The sequence below is a fragment of the Rhinoraja longicauda genome, chromosome 9, assembly GCF_053455715.1.
Source record: "Rhinoraja longicauda isolate Sanriku21f chromosome 9, sRhiLon1.1, whole genome shotgun sequence".
NCBI classification, from domain to species: Eukaryota; Metazoa; Chordata; class Chondrichthyes; order Rajiformes; family Arhynchobatidae; genus Rhinoraja; species Rhinoraja longicauda.
The window spans coordinates 33,729,472-33,746,218 of record NC_135961.1 but is presented as its reverse complement, the minus strand read 5'-3'; the positions used below and the strand labels follow the sequence as shown (position 1 = coordinate 33,746,218).

At 45.9% G+C, this 16,747-nt stretch overlaps 1 protein-coding gene across 4 annotated transcripts in view; it reads left to right on the top strand.

The window, feature by feature from the left end:
- The window catches only part of ryr2a (ryanodine receptor 2a (cardiac)), a 423,773-nt gene that overhangs the window by 372,152 nt on the left and 34,874 nt on the right, over positions 1–16,747 (top strand). For all 4 annotated transcript variants that reach the window (XM_078405073.1, XM_078405072.1, XM_078405071.1 and 1 more), the window contains 5 exons: positions 4,309–4,397; positions 7,005–7,133; positions 9,727–9,831; positions 11,273–11,354; positions 14,016–15,322. In XM_078405073.1, coding sequence (XP_078261199.1) covers positions 4,309–4,397; positions 7,005–7,133; positions 9,727–9,831; positions 11,273–11,354; positions 14,016–15,322 — 1,712 coding nt within the window. The remainder of the gene's footprint in view (positions 1–4,308; positions 4,398–7,004; positions 7,134–9,726; positions 9,832–11,272; positions 11,355–14,015; positions 15,323–16,747) is intronic.

The window sequence follows — 16,747 nt, the reverse complement described above, 5'->3', positions numbered from 1 at the left end:
AAAACCTATAGAACTTGGGACTAAGGGTGGGGAAGATGGTTTAAATAAGACTCGGCTTTGACAAAAAGACCAAATTACCTCCTTTAGTTTAGTTTTTTTTTGAGATACAGTGTGCAAGCAGGCCTTTTGGCCCACCAAGTCCACACCCATCCACTAGTTCTACATTATCCCAGTTTCGCATCCTATGCTCTAGGGACAGTTTACAGAAGGCAATTAATCTACAAGCCTGTTAGCTCCTGTGCCTGCCTCATCCTACAGTGGGTCAGGAACGCTGCACATTCGTGATTTGCCCAATCTCTTCCGTCCATTTAAACAATATTTTAGTATTTAGTTTAGGGATACAGTGTGGAAACAGGCCCTTCGGCCCACCGAGTCCATGCCGACCATTGATGATCCAGACACAAGTTTGATCTTCCACCCTTGGGGCAATTTCTGAAGCCAATTAACCTCCAAACCTGCACATCTTTGGAATGTGTGAGGAAACTGGAGAACCCAGAGAAAACCCACTCGCTCACAGGGAGAATGTGCAAACTCTTCACAGACTGCGCCCATAATCATGATCGAACCAGGTCTCTGGCGCTGTAAGGCAGCAACTCTACTGCTGTGCCACTGTGCACTGAATATTTGGTTTCTATCAATATAAAGTTTAAGTTGCATAACCGCTTGCGTGACTCCAAACATTATAATTGGGAATAAGCATATACCAAATTGTGGGTGTGCATGCCTATGGAATACAATTCTTCACGTACATTAACCAAAGCTCAAAATCTGAGATCCTCAGAGACACAAAGAAGTGATGCAACCAACACGCAACAAAAAACCCACTCGAATCAGTAGGAAGACCTTGTTACACAACAGTAGAGGAAAAAGCATTCCAAAACTAAGAAGTAAACAAACACATCAACATATAAAGGCAGCAAAATCCATCAAATATTAATGAGACCTTCTCTCATGCAAAATTAATCCAAGAATGGGTTACAAAGGCCCGAACCCACCACCACAACTCCTCACGTGCAAAATCTGCAACTGTACGGAAAATAAATTGCAATTTCTTGAACAGTCCAGGTTTTGGATTGTCAGTCATTGCTGTTATTCTTGTTTAATATCTCATTGAGATGCACAGAGTCTGTTGCCCAGAGTAGGGGAATCGAGAACCAGAGGTCATAGGTTTAAGGTGAGGGAGGAAAGATTTAATAGAAATGTGAGGGGTAACCTTTTCACACAAAGTGTAGTGGGTGCATGGAATGAGCTGCCAGAGGAGGTAGTGCAGGCAGAGACTGTTGCAACATGCGGGGGACCAGCATTCTGGCAGGCAGGTTTGCCACTGCCACACCGGTGGGTTTAAACTAAATAGTGGGGGGGGGACGGGGGGGGGGGACAAATGGGAAAGACAAGGATGGAGTCAAAGGGAAAGCAAGAAAAGGAAAAGTTAAGAAAGACCCCAGAATTAACGGGACAGAAAGCTCATGAAGGGATAGGAGAGTATGGCCAAATGGAATAGGAATGGATGTGAAAGGTGAGGTGAGTAATGGATTAAAAGTATTATATATGAATGAGCGAAGTATAAGAAGTAAAGCGGATGAGCTTGAGGCTCAGTTAGAGATTGGTAGATATGACATTGTGGGGATTACAGAGACATGGCTGCAGGAGGACCGGGACTGGGAACTGAATATTCAGGGTGATAAGTCCTATAGAAAGGACAGGCAGGTGGGCGGAGGAGGTGGGGTAGCTCTGTTGGTGAGGGATGAAATTTAGTCCCTTGTGAGGGGTGACACAGGGACTGACGATGTACAGTCGCTGTGGTTATAATTGAGGAATTGTAAAGAAGACAATAATGGGAGTTATCTACAAGCCCCCAAACAGTAGCCTGGATATAGGGTGTAAGTTGCAGCAGGAGTTAAAATTGGCATATAACAAAGGTAATGGCACTGTGGTTATGGATTATTTTAATATGCAGGTAGACTGGGAAAATCAGGTTGGTTCTGGACCCGAAGAAAGGGAGTTTGTAGAGTGCCTCCGAGATGGATTCTTAGAGCAGCTTGTACTGGAGCCCACCAGAGGGAAGGCAATTCTGGATTTAGTTTTGTCCAATGAACCAGATTTAATAAGGGAACTCAAGGTAAAGGAACCGCTAGGAGATAGTGACCATAATATGATTAGTTTTAATTGGCAATTTGAGAGGGAGAAGGTTAAATCAGAAGTGTCAGTGTTGCAGTTGAACAAAGGGGACTATGAAGGCATGAGAGATGAGCTGGCCAAGGTCGACTGGAAAAGGATCCTAACAGGAATGACGGTGGAACAGCAATGGCAAGAATTTCTGGGCAGAATCCAGAAAATGCAGGATCATTTCATTCCAAAGAGGAAGAAAGATTCTAAGGGGAGCAAGAAGCAAATGTGGCTGACAAGGGAAGTTAGGGACGGAATAAAACTAAAAGAAAAGATGTATAACATAGCAAAGAGTAGCAGGAAGTCAGAGGATTGGGAAACTTTCAAAGGACAACAAAAGGTAACAAAAAGGGCTGAAAAGATGAAGTACGAAGGTAAGCTGGCCAAGAATATAAGGAAGGATAGTAAAAGCTTCTTTAGGTATGTTAAGAAAAAAAGATTAGCAAAGACAAATGTGGGTCCCTTGAAGGCAGAAACAGGTGAAATTATTATGGGGAACAAGGAAATGGCAGAAGATTTGAACAGTTACTTTGGTTCTGTCTTCACTAAGGAAGACACAAACTATCTCCCAGATGCACTAGAGGATGGTGGATCTAAGGAGACAGAGGAACTGAAAGAAATTTGCATTAGGCGATAAATAGTATTGGGTATACTGATGGGACTGAAGGCTGATAAATCCCCAGGGTGCATCCCAGGGTACTCAAAGAGGTGGCTCTAGAAATCGTGGACACATTGGTGTTCATTTTCCAATGTTCTATAGATTCAGGATCAGTTCCTGTGGATTGGAGGGTAGCTAATGTTATCCCACTTTTCAAGAAAGGAGTGAGAGAGAAAACAGGGAATTATAGACGAGTTAGCCTGACATCGGTGGTGGGGAAGATGCTGGAGTCAATTATTCAAGAGGTAATAATGGTGCATTTGGATAGCAGTAAAAGGATTGGCCCAAGTCAACATGGATTTATGAAGGGGAAATCATGCTTGACTAATCTGGAATCTTTTGAGGATGTGACAAGTAAAATGGATGAAGGAGAGCCAGTGGATGTAGTGTGTCTGGACTTTCAGAAAGCCTTTGATAAGGTCCCACACAGGACTTTAGTGAGCAAAATTAGAGCACATGGTATAGGGGGTAGGGTATTGACATGGATAGAGAATTAGTTGGCAGACAGGAAGCAGAGTAGAAATAAACGGGTCTTTTTCAGAATGCAGGCAGTGGCAAGTGGAGTGCCGCAAGGCTCGGTGCTGGGGCCGCAACTATTTACCATATATATTAATGATTTGGATGATGGAATTAAAAGTAACAATAGCAAATTTGCAGATGACACAAAGCTGGGTGGCAATGTGAACTGCGATTAGATTGTTAGGAAGTTGCAGGTTGCAGACTACATCCTTGCTATTGAGGCAGTGCTGCGTAGGTTTACGAGGTTGATCCTCGGAATGGCGGGACTGTCATATGAGGAAAGATTGGAAAGACTGGGCTTGTATTCACTGGAATTTAGAAGGATGAGAGGGGATCTTATAGAAACTTATAAAATTATAAAAGGACTGGACAAGCTAGTTGCAGGAAAAATGTTCCCAATGTTGGGGGAGTCCAGAACCAGGGGCCACAGTCTAAGAATAAAGGGGAGGCCATTTAAAACTGAGGTGAGAAGAAACTTTTTCACCCAGAGAGTTATGAATTTGTGGAATTCTCTGCCACAGAAGGCAGTGGAGGCCAATTCATTGGATGAATTTAAAAGAGAGTTAGATAGAGCTCTTGGGGCTAGCGGAATCAAGGGATATGGGGAGAAGGCAGGCACAGGTTACTGATTGTGGATGATCAGTCATGATCACAATGAGTGGCGGTGCTGGCTCGAAGGGCCAAATGGCCTCGTCCTGCACCTACATGTATTTTCTATGTTTCTCTATAACATTTAAGAAGCAATTAGACGGGCACGTGGATAGATTGGGATTAGAGGGATATGGGCCAAAAGAAGGCAGGTGGGACTAGTGTAGATGAGACATGTTGGTCAGTGTGGGAAAGTTGGACCAAAGGGCCTTGTTTCCACACTGCCTGACTCTGTGTAGAGAGCTGCAGCTGTACAGTGTACAATGGTTTGGATTGTAGTTCATTCTTTACATTCTGACCTTTTTTTTTGTCTGAAGATTTCCAGAACTACCTGAGAACTCAGACGGGCAACAACACAACAGTCAACATCATCATCTCAACTGTGGACTATCTCTTGAGAGTTCAGGTACTGTGCGTGAGAAATTCATGGTTTTCTTTAATTTTTCTGGGAGCTGATGTGTGAGGAAGGCATCATGAGAAAATGTCAAGAGATACTAAAAGAAGACACATGGTGCTGGAGCTGCTCAGCGGGTCAGATAGTATCTCAGAAGAATGTGGATAGGTGACCTTTCTGGACGAGATCCTTCTTCCTATCCATGTTCTCCTGAGATGCTGCCTGACCCACTGAGTTACTCCAGCATTCTATGTCTTCTTTTGTAAACTAGCATCTGCAGTTCCTTATTTCTGCAAGGGGTACTTGTAGCCTGTTGGTGGCCTGTTTCCACACTATCTCTAAACTAAATGTGCCAATAAAGTACCATTGAACCATTGACCCTGGTGTGTAAAGTGTGGGAAGCTGGGATAACATTGAACTAGTAGGCTGTGTGGACTCAGTGGGCCGAAAGGCCTGTTTCCACACTATCTCTAAACTAAATGTGTCAATAAAGTACCATTGACCCTGGTGTGTAAAGAGTGGGAAGCTGGGATAACATTGAACTAGTAGGCTGTGTGGACTCAGTGGGCCGAAAGGCCTGTTTCCACACTGTATCTCTAAACTAAATTAAATTAAACGTGCCAATAATGTCCCATTGAAACATATGAGCCCACATGACAACTTGATAAGGGAGGCACAGTGGTGCAGGGGTAGAACTTCTGCTTTACAGCGCCAGAGAACCGAGTTCCATCATGACGTTGGGTGCTTTCTGTATGGAGCTTTTACTTTCTGCGACCTTGTGGGTTTTCTCCGTGTGCTCTGGTTTCCTCCCACATTGCAAAGACTTGTGGGTATGCAGGTTAATTGGCTTCTGTAAATTGTCCCTAATGGAGGATAGAATTAGTGAATGGGGATCGATGGTTGGCGTGGTCTCTAAAATTAAAATAAACTAAACAGAATACTAAAATATTGTTTAGATGGGCAGAAGAGCTCGGGCAAGTCAGGAATGTGCAGCGAACCTGACGCATGGAAGGGTGAGGCTGGAACAGGAGATTGCTAAGGCTTGTCTGAATCAACCCTATACAGGTTGGGTGAGGTTACAAGTAAAGGCAATCAGGATCATTCCTTTAATAAGCAGGAGGCTCACCATTCTGGGGTATCTTGATAAATCATGGCGTCCCAGACCATACCAGGGTATTGCCTCCAGTGCCTTCAAGGTGGCCTGCAGGAGGCACTCCTGGGACACAGAGGCAGTCGGGCGAGGAGAGGGACTTCATTTTGTGGGCAGAGCTGGTCGAGGGCAATGGAGGGGGCCCTGCAGCATCCTGGGCTTAGCTGGGCCTATCTGGATTAGGGGCGTTCCAGTACATCCAGCGTGTGGACCAGACTTTGGACATTCATTTAGTCAATGGCACCAAGTCATGGCGACGTGCAGGTGTGAGCTCTGCAACAAGAATTTCCCTTCCTGAGAAAGCACCATTGCAAGTAGTGCAGCAAAGAAAACCCCAGCGCCGTGGAGTAGTACAGCACAGAAAAGGGCCTTTCAGCCCACCAAGCCCATGCCGACCCCTCAGTACGCATCCATGCCAAGACCACCCTTTCGAACCAAAACCAACCTCTCGACCCGAAAAGACACCCGTCGATGTCCTCCAGAAATGCTGCCTGACCTGTTTAGCTCCTCCAGCATTTTCAGTTTCACACAGAATTCCAGCTTCTGCAGTTCCTCCAGGTTCTTGAACCACATGGTGAATGTAAATGGGAACCGAAAGTAACCATTGAGGCAGGTCACTATGCTCTTCATGGGCACTGGTATGATGGATGCCCCTTTGAAACGTTGGGAAACACAGCCCGCAGAAACTGTATGGAAGTACATTAAATGATGAATCTGCACACTTGTACGAGTGTTTAAAAATTACAGGGAAGATCAATTACTCTGATTTAGAGTCATAGAGTCACAGACTCATATAGCACAGAAACAGGCCCTTCAACCCAACATCGATTAGTAAGGGTGTCAGGGGTTATAGGGAGAAGGCGGGAGAATGGGGTTGAGAGGGAAAGATAGATCAGCCATGATTGAATGGTGGAGTAGACTTGATGGGCCGAATGGCCTAATTCTCCTATAACTATAACAATTGCCAACCAACATGCCCCATCTACACTAGTCCCACCTGGCTGCAAATTGCCCATATCCCACTATACCTTTCCTATCCATGTACCTGTCCAAATGTCTTTTCAATCTTGTTATAGTATATGCTTCAACTACTCCCTCTAGCAGCACGTTCCATACAACCACCTTTGCCCCTCCCCTTCCCCCTCTCGGATGAAAACGTTGCCTCTCAGATTCCTCTTAAATCTTTCCCTTTTCGCCTTAAACATGTGCTCCGGATTGGTTTCTGGTTCTCTGGGTAAAGACTCTGTGCATTATCCTTTTCTGTTCCTCTCATGATCTTATACACCTCTTCAAGATTACCTCTCATTCTCCTGTGCTCCAAGGATTTAAAGTCCTAACCTGCCCAGGCTCAGACTCTCAAGTCACCAAGCATAAGCATGAAATTGTGCAGATACTGAAGCAGCATTCAACCTTCTGAAGGCATTCAACTGTTGGTGTCCATAATAATCACCACGTTTCTTTGCTTGCAGGAATCGATCAGTGATTTCTATTGGTTTTATTCTGCAAAGGACATCATTGATGAACAAGGACAGCGTAATTTCTCAAAGGCAATCAATGTGGCAAAGCAGGTGTTCAACACACTTACAGAATATATTCAGGTACGATCAAGAAAAATCATCATCACTTCCCAGAAATTAGATTTGTTGCGAGGTGGCACGGTGGCGCAACGGTAGAGTTGCTGCCTTACAGCACCAGAGACCGGGGTTCGATCCTGCCCACGGGTGCTGTCTGTACGGAGTTTGCACATTCTCCTTGTGACCACGTGTGTTTTCTCCAGGTGCTCTGGTTTCCTCCCACACTCCAAAGACGTGCGGGTTTGTAGGTTAATTGGCTTCTGTAAATTGTAAATTGTCCCTAGTGTGTAGGGTAGAACTAGTGTACAGGGTGAGCGCTGGTTGGCACAGTCTCAGTGGGCTGGAATTAGAGTTTCCACGCTGTATCTCTGAAGTCTAAAGGTGAGCGGAACAGAGATAAGCTGTCGATTCATTTTGTCATGGCTTCAAGGGTTTGATCCTAAACCTGGCGTGCTGTCGGCGTGGAGTTTGCATGTTCTCACTGTGACCGTGCAGGAGCCGTCCAAATTTGCTCCTGGTGCCCAGAATTTTAAGCCTTGAATATAAACTAGTTCCCGTGTGGAAATTGAACCCACAACTTTCCGGCTAGGAGGTAAGAATGAAATCTGAGAGTTGAAGCAAGTTGGCTTCCCGAAAATACAAAGATTCTGCCAGCAGCTCAAGGGACTGTGGCACAGTTTGCAACACAGAAGAAGACCATTTAGGTTTTGGTTTATTATTGTCACGTGTACCGAAGCACAGGGAAAAACTTTATTTTGCATGCTATCCAATCAAACCAGATAATGCCATACATGAATCACTTTTAAAACATAAAGTACTTGTTCTATCACAGCAGAATAAGCGCTCAGCCAAGAAAACCAAGCCCAAAGACAAAGTAGTATCCAAACTGCTTTTCACACTTATGCTATTGGACAATAACTAACTCCATATTCAGTAACAAGCTATCTACGTTAACAAACATACAAGGTAAATGTTTAACCAAGAAACTCAATCCCAATGCCACATGAGAATCTAAGACGTCTTTGCACAGTTAAACTATGGGACAACAAAAACTAGGCTCACAGATGCCAGTATATGATTGCAATACAATCAAGCCAAACTCGTACAAAAGGTAGAGCAAAGACAAAGAGACAGATTCTCAGCATTGAAGCATTACAGTTCAGGAGAAAAAGTCCCATGTCCGCAATGAGTTAGATCGGAGAATCAGGACTGTACTCCAGCTTATCGAAGGATATGGCAAGGGGTGGCACGGTGGAGCAGTAGTAGAGTTGCTGCCTCACAGCATCTGAGACCCGGGTTTGATCCTGACTATGGGTGCTGCCTGTGTGGAGTTTGCACGTTCTCCCTGTGACCACGCGGGTTTTCTCCAGGTGCTCCAGTTTTCAAACACACTCCAAAGACATACAGGTTTGTCGGTTAATTGGCTTGGGTAAAATTGTAAATTATCCCTTGCGTGCAAGATGGTGCCAGTGTATGGGGTGATCGCTGGTCAGCGTGGACTCTGAGGGTCGAAGGGGGCTTGTTTCCACGCTGTAACTCTAAAGTCAAAAAGACATTAAAGACATCAAGTCAAAACAAGGAACTGCAGATGCTGGGTTACCAAGGAAAAACACGAAATGCTGAAGTAACTGCAGTTCACGTAGCATCCCTGAAGAATACGGATAGATGTTTCGGGTCAGGACCCTTGTCAAACCTGAAGCATCCTGTGTCTGAAATGTCACCTATCCATGTTCTCCAGAGATGTAGAAAGGAGAAGTGCATTGGACTCTGAACCTGTTATTCTGCCACCCTGCTCTTCTCATCTACTAACTCAGTTTGGCTCCAAATATCTAGGTAGTCAATACAAAGATACATAGACAATAGTGCAGGAGTAGGCCATTCGGCCCTTCGAGCCAGCACTGCCATTCAATGTGATCATGGCTAATCATCCACAATCAGTACCCCATTCCTGCCTTCTCCCCACATCCCTTGATTCCGCTAGCCCTCAGAGCTCCATTTAACTCTCTTTTGAATGCATCCAATGAATCGGCCTCCACAGCCTTCTGAGGCAGCGAATTCCATAAATTCACAACTCTGTGTGAAAAAGGATTTCCTCATCTCTGTTCTAAATGGCCTCCCCCTTATTCTTAAACTGTGGCCCCTGGTTCTGGACTCCCCCAACATCGGGAACACGTTTCCTGCATCTAGCGTGTCCAATCCCTTAATAATTTTATATGTTTCTATAAGAAACCCCCTCTCATCCTTCTAAAGTTCAGTGAATATACGCCCAGTCGCTCCATTCTTTCATCATATGACAGTCCCGCCATCCCAGGAATTAACCTTGTGAACCTCCACTGCACTCCCTCAATAATGTCCTTCCTCAAATTAGGAGACCAAAATTGCACACAATACTCCAGGTGTGGTCTCACCAGGGCCCTGTGCAACGGCAGAAGGACCTCTTTGCTCCTCTACTCAACTCCTCTCGTTATGAACATGCCATTCTTAAGTAAAATCCTTCAACCTTACTCTTATCTGTGTTACTCCAGCAATGTGTGTCTTTTTTTCGTAAGCCAGCATCTGCTGTTCCTCATATCTCCTAACACTTCAATTGAACTCATCATGCGTTACTATTCCACAGGGTCCATGCACTGGTAACCAGCAGAGCCTGGCCCACAGCCGGCTGTGGGACGCAGTGGTTGGCTTCCTTCATGTCTTTGCCCACATGCAGATGAAGTTGTCCCAGGTGAGTTAATGCTGAACTTTTGGGGTGGCCTAGTGGTGCAACGGTAGAATCATAGATACTTACAGAGTGGAAACGGGTCCACTCAGCCCAACTTGCCCACAGCGGCCAACATGTCCCATCTACACTAGTCCCACCTGCCTGTATTTGGCCCGTCACTCTAAACCTGTCCTATCCATGTACCAGAGGTTCTCCCTTACAGCGCGAGCGACCTGGGTTTGGCCCTGACTATAAGTAAGTGATGTAGGCTGTCACAGAGAGAATATACAAACTCTGCACGGAGTTTGTACATTCTCCCCGTGACTGCGTGGCTTTTGTCTGGGTGCTCCAGTTTCTTCCCACTTTACAAAGACGTACAGGTTTGTAGGTTAATTGGTTTGGGTAAAATTGTAAATTTTCCCTTGTGTGTTGGATAGTGCCAGTGTACGGGGTGATTGCTTGTCAGCGCGGACTTGGTGGGCCAAAGGGCCTGTTTCCGCGCTGTAACTCGAAAGTCTAAAGTCTAACTGAACAAGGATGTTAGAATTGATCCCAAATCAGAGCCATGCACCAGCCTTTGGGCAGCTTGACCTTTCAAAGGGCAGAATGAACCTTAAAAATCAAGGGAGAATTTAGCTGGACATAAAGGGACATAATAGAGTAAAATTTCATTCCAGGCATTCTCCGACTTACTTAAATTCGCACTTATGAAAGCGATTCTTCAAGCCCACTAGGGCGTTCAGCCCACTTGAAGCCCATTCATTAAGAAATAAGGCTTAAAGCTTCTCCAAGTTTTATTTCCGAGTTTGATATCTTAGTAGCAGTGCGCTATTGCCGTCGCATGCGGCCATTTCTGTTCTTATGGATGCTCCTGCATGGTCTCCACGCCGGAGCTACCCCGTGGTCTCCGTGCCGGAGCACCCCCGTGGTCTCCACATCAGAGCTCCCCCCATGGTCACCACGTCGGAGCTCCCCCGTGGACTCCATGTCGGAGCTCCCCCATGGTCTCCGCACCGGAGCTCCCCCGTGGTCTCCGCGCCGGAGCTCCCCCGTCATCTCCACGTCGGAGCTCCCCCCATGATCACCACGTCGGAGCTCCCCCGTGGTCTCCGCGCCGGAGCTCCCCCGTCATCTCCACGTCGGAGCTCCCCCCATGATCACCACGTCGGAGCTCCCCCGTGGTCTCCACGTCGGAGCTCCCCCCATGGTCACCACGTCGGAGCTCCCCCATGGTCACCACGTCGGAGCTCCCCCGTCGTCTCCGCGTCGGAGCGCCCCCGTGGTCTCCACTTTGGTGAGAATTTGGGGATGTTAAAGGAATGGAATTAATGCGGGATCGGTGTCTGAGTGGTTGCAAGGAATCAGTGGCCTGAATGGCCTGTTTCTCTGCTGTATATTTCCATGACCCTCTGACACTTCAGTGTAATAAAAATAATTTATTCAAGCATCTGCTTCTCTTTTCAAGGATTCCAGCCAGATTGAGCTGCTGAAGGAGCTAATGGATCTACAGAAAGACATGGTGGTGATGCTGCTTTCAATGTTAGAAGGTGGGGACTGGTCAATGAAATGAGGTGCAAAACCATTCATAAGTTCATAAGTTATTGGAGCAGAATTATGCCATTTGACCCATCAAGTCTACTCCACCATTCAATCATGGCTGATCTATCTTTCCCTCTCAACCCCATTCTCTTGCCTTCTCCCCATAACCCCTGACACCCGTACTAATCAAGAATCTGTCAATCTTTGCCTTAAAAATATCCATTGGCTTGGCTTCCACAGCCGTCTGTGGCAATGAATTCCACAGATTCACCACCCTCTGACTAAAGAAATTCCTCCGCAGGTTGCCCTTGGTTGCCTGTTTAGGTCTGCTCTTGATTCTGCTTGCTCGTTTCATTTATCCGCTTATTCTCTTTTTTATTTATTGCCACATGTACTAAGGTACAGTGTAAAGCTTTTTAGTTGCGTGCTATCCAGTCAATGGAAAGACCATACATGATTACAATGAAGCCATCTGCAGTGTATCGTCGAGTTGCTATCCCTCGAGGTCGACGATGATGGTCTACGTTCCGTTGTTTTTATTAACTCTCAGGTGGCTTATGAGTCCAATCCTAGGCTTTGAAAGTTCTTTGGCATTCAGGGCAGGTAATTCCAGATGTCAGATCGGGCTTCGGTTGTTGCTGCCTCTCTTTCCGTTTACTTCTCTTTTCTTTTAATCCCGCACATCTGTTGGCTTCGAAGGTCGCTGTTCCGTTTTGGATGATGGTTCGCCAGAGTTTGCTGTCCTTGGCATTGGTTTCCCAATTGTCGATGTCGATTTCACATTTCTTCATGCTGGCTTTTAAGGCGTCTTTGAATCTCTTCTTTTGTCTGCCTCTTTTACGTTTGCCTTCTTTAAGCTGGGAGTAGAAGGTTTGCTTTGGTAGACGCTCATCTTCCATGCGAACAACATGACCGCTCCATCTTAGTTGGTTCTTGATGACGAAGGCTTCGATTCTTGATGTTTTTGCTTCATTCAGCACGCTGACGTTGGTTCTTCTGTCTTCCCAGCTGATATTTAAGCTGCTTTGAAGACACCGTTGCTGGAACTTTTCAAGTGTTTTCAGATGGCGTTGGTATGTTGTCCAGGTTTCTGATGCATACAGGAGTGTTGGAATCACCACTGCTATGTGCACAAACATTTTGGTGTCTGTTCGGATGTCACAATTTTGAAAGACTCTCGTTCGAAGACGTCCAAAAGCTGTCCCAGCACACTTAAGACGATGTTGGATCTCGTCTTCAAGGTCGACATTGGAGGAGAGGTGACTTCCAAAGTACGGAAAGTGATCCACATTTTCCAGGGTTGTTTCACCAAGTTGACGGTTCTTTCCGATTTGTCTCGGTTGGTGACGATTGGTAGATAACCTGCGTCTTCTTGGAGTTGATGGTAAGTCCAAGTTTCGTGTGTGCACTGTTGAAGGCAGTCAGGATCTGTTGCAGATGATTTTCTGAGAGAGCTGCAACACAGTTGTCGTCTGCCTATTGGAATTCGATGAGGGAGCTCTTAGTCTTGTAGATGTCTTAGTCTTGGACTTGAGATGGGCAAGATTGAAAAGTCTGCCATCTGTTCACGACAATTTTGATCCCTGGGGTTAGGTCATCCTTGATGACGTGGTTGGGTGTTGCAATGAAGATGGTGACCAGTGTTGGGGCAATCACGCATCCCTGTTTCACTCCTGATCTGACTTGAAATGGCTCACACTTGCTGTTGCTGACCATGACTGTGGCAAGCATGTCATTGTGGAGGAGTCTCAGGATTCGAATGTACTTTTCAGGAGATCCATAGGTGGAAAGGACGTCCCATAAGAGTTCACTTGAGTCAAATGCCTCAGTGAGGTCAATGAATGCCATGTACAAAGGGTGAAGTTGTTCTACATTTTTCTTGTGTTTGATGCATTGTGAAGATCATGTCGGCTGTTCCACGTGATGGTCTAAAACCGGCTTGTGTCTCTGGAAGGATCTTCTTGGCTAAAGGCTTGAGTCAGTTGTTCATGATGCGGGCGAGGACCTTGCCTGCTGTTGCGAAGGGATATTCCATGATAGTTTCTGCAGTCAGATCGATCGCCTTTCCTTTTGTAGATGGTAATGATTGCTGAGTCTCTAAAGTCTCCTGGTATGTCTTCATTTATCCAGATCTTGATGAGAAGTTGATGCAGTTGGTAATGGAGCAGGTTACCTCCAATTATGTAGACCTCGGCTGGTATTCCGTCGAGTCCAGCTGCCTTGTTATTTTTCAAGATTTTGATGGCTTCCTTGACCTCTTCAAGTGATGTTAATCTGCTTAGGGAGTCGTCAGCGGGCTGCTTTGGAATGTTGTTGATCACATTCCTGTCAAATGAGGCGGTTTGATTTAGAAGATCTTCAAAGTGCTCCCTCCATCTAGAATTGATGTCCGCATTGCTCTTCAGGATGGTGGACCCATCTTTGCTTTTGAGAGGGGCTTGACCGTGAGTGGATGGGCCAGGTACTATCGCAACATTTAAGAAACATTTAGACAGGTACATGTATAGTATAGGTTTAGATGGATATGGGCTAAGAACAGGCGGGTGGGATTAAGGTATAGGGCGCATGATGGTCGGTGTGGGCAAGTTGGGCTGAATGGCCTGTTTCCACGCTGTATGACTTTACGACTCTCTGACCAAATGTAATGCTGCATAAATTATTTGTTTCAGGTAATGTGGTTAATGGGACAATTGGGAAGCAGATGGTGGATATGTTGGTGGAATCTTCAAACAATGTGGAGATGATTCTCAAATTCTTTGACATGTTCCTGAAGCTAAGGAACCTGACCTCTTCCGATGCATTCAAAGAATATGATCCCGATAGCAAAGGCTTGATCTCCAAGAGGGACTTTCAGAAGGCCATGGAGAGTCATAAGCACTACACACAGTCGGAAACCGAATTCTTACTCTCTTGCGCGGAAACAGATGAGAACGAGATGCTGGATTATGAGGAGTTTGTTGAAAGGTTTCATGAACCAGCGAAGGACATTGGTTTCAATGTCGCCGTACTACTTACCAACTTATCCGAGCACATGCCCCATGATACACGGCTGCAGACCTTCCTGGAGTTGGCAGAGAGCGTTCTCCACTATTTCCAGCCATTTCTCGGCCGTATAGAGATTATGGGAAGTGCCAAACGAATCGAGAGAGTGTACTTTGAGATCAGTGAATCCAGTCGGACTCAGTGGGAGAAGCCTCAAGTGAAGGAGTCCAAAAGGCAGTTCATCTTTGACGTTGTAAATGAAGGAGGAGAGAAAGAAAAGATGGAACTCTTTGTCAACTTCTGTGAAGACACGATCTTTGAAATGCAGCTGGCAGCACAAATCTCGGAATCAGATTCTAACGAGAGGTCCGTGTGTAAAGGAGAAACTCAAAAGGACAAAATCGAGGAAGAAGATCCTAGAGAAGGTTTTTTCTCCATGACGACAATTAGATCCGCCTTAATGGCGCTCAGGTGCAATGTGATGATCCTCATGAAGCTGCTGACAACCAAAAGCCTCAAAAAACAGCTGAAGAAAATGAAGAAGATGACCATGAAAGATATGGCCAAGGCCTTGTTCTCCTTCTATTGGAGTCTTTTGATTGGGTTCTCCCATTTTGTCTTCAGTGTTTTCCGTGGATTTTTCCGCGTCATGTACAGCACTTTCCTTGGGGGGAGCCTGGTGGAGGGGGCCAAGAAGATTAAAGTGACTGAGCTCTTAGCTAACATGCCGGACCCAACGCACGACGAGGTGCGTGGAGAGGTTGGAGAGAGAGAGGGGAAGGTTCGGCCGTCCACCCTGACGTCTGAAGACCTGACGGATCTGAGAGCTGTCACCGAGGAGAGCGATTTCTTATCTGATATCTTTGGTCTGGACCTACGCCGGGAAGGTGGGCAATTCAAGCTAATTCCACACAACCCAAATGCCCATATGACCGATCTGATTGACCCACCTTCTCCTACTCCGCCACTGCCAGAAGTTCAGATGAGCTACCAGGTAATGTGTGGCATTTTCTATCCTCCTGAAGCATTCATAATACATAGGTGCAGAATTAAGCCATTCGGCCCATTGAGTCCACTCCACCATTCAAACATGGCTGATCTATCTTTCCCACTCAGTGGGGTCTTACCTTCCACGCCCTCAAGATTAGCTGGGGCAGGGGAACAAGGGGTGAAGAGGGCCATGCAAGTAGAAAGGCGAATGGAGGCGATTGGTGCAATGGGCCTTTGTGGCCAGCTGCATCTGGGACTGTAAAGTGGTGGTAAAATGGTGACCCTTGAAAACGGCCTCAGTGTGCTGTTCTGTACATTTTATACCAACTGGAGGATTGTGTTCATGTATGGCGATAGTCTTGCTGAGCTGTATGTAAAACAAAAGTTTTCACTGTACCTTGGTATACGTGAGAATAAAGAAACTATTGAACCCTCTCCTTGCCCTTACTAATCAAGAACTTATTCATCTCCACTTTGATAATACCCAAAGGCTCCACAGCCATCTGTGGCAATGAATTCCACAAAAGAAAAGACTTGTGTTTCTTTCTTGCACTCGGTTACTCACTTAGAGCACATGGTTTTGGGGGTAGGGTACTGACATGGATAGAAAATTGGTTGGCAGACAGAAAGCAAAGAGTGGGGATAAATGGGTCCCTTTCAGAATGGCAGGCAGTGACAAGTGGGGTACCACAAGGCTCGGTGCTGGGACCGCAGCTATTTACAATATACATTAATGACTTGGATGAAGGGATTAAAAGTACCATTAGCAAATTTGCAGATGATACAAAGCTGGGCGGTAGTGTGAGCTGTGAGGAAGCTGCTATGAGGTTGCAGGGTGATTTGGGCAGATTGTGTGAGTGGGCGGATGCATGGTAGATGCAGTTTAATGTGGATAAGTGTGAGGTTATCCACTTTGGTGGTAAGAATAAGAAGGCAGATTATTATCTGAATGGTGTCAAGTTAGCAAAAGGGGACGTACAACGAGATCTGGGTGTCCTAGTGCATCAGTCACTGAAAGGAAGCATGCAGGTACAGCAGGCAGTGAAGAAAGCCAATGGAATGTTGGCCTTCATAACAAGAGGAGTTGAGTATAGGAGCAAAGAGGTCCTTCTGCAGTTGTATAAGGCCCTAGTGAGACCGCACCTGGAGGACTGTGTGCAGTTTTGGTCTCCAAATTTGAGGAAGGATATTCTTGCTATTGAGGGCGTGCAGCGTAGGTTTACTAGGTTAATTCCCGGAATGGCGGGACTGTCATATGTTGAAAGACTGGAGCGGCTAGGCTTGTATACACTGGAATTTAGAAGGATGAGAGGGGATCTTATCGAAACATAAGATTATTAAGGGGTTGGACATGTTAGAGGCAGGAAACATGTTCCCATATTGGGGGAGTCCAGAATCAGGGGCCACCGTTTAAGAATAAGGGGTAGGC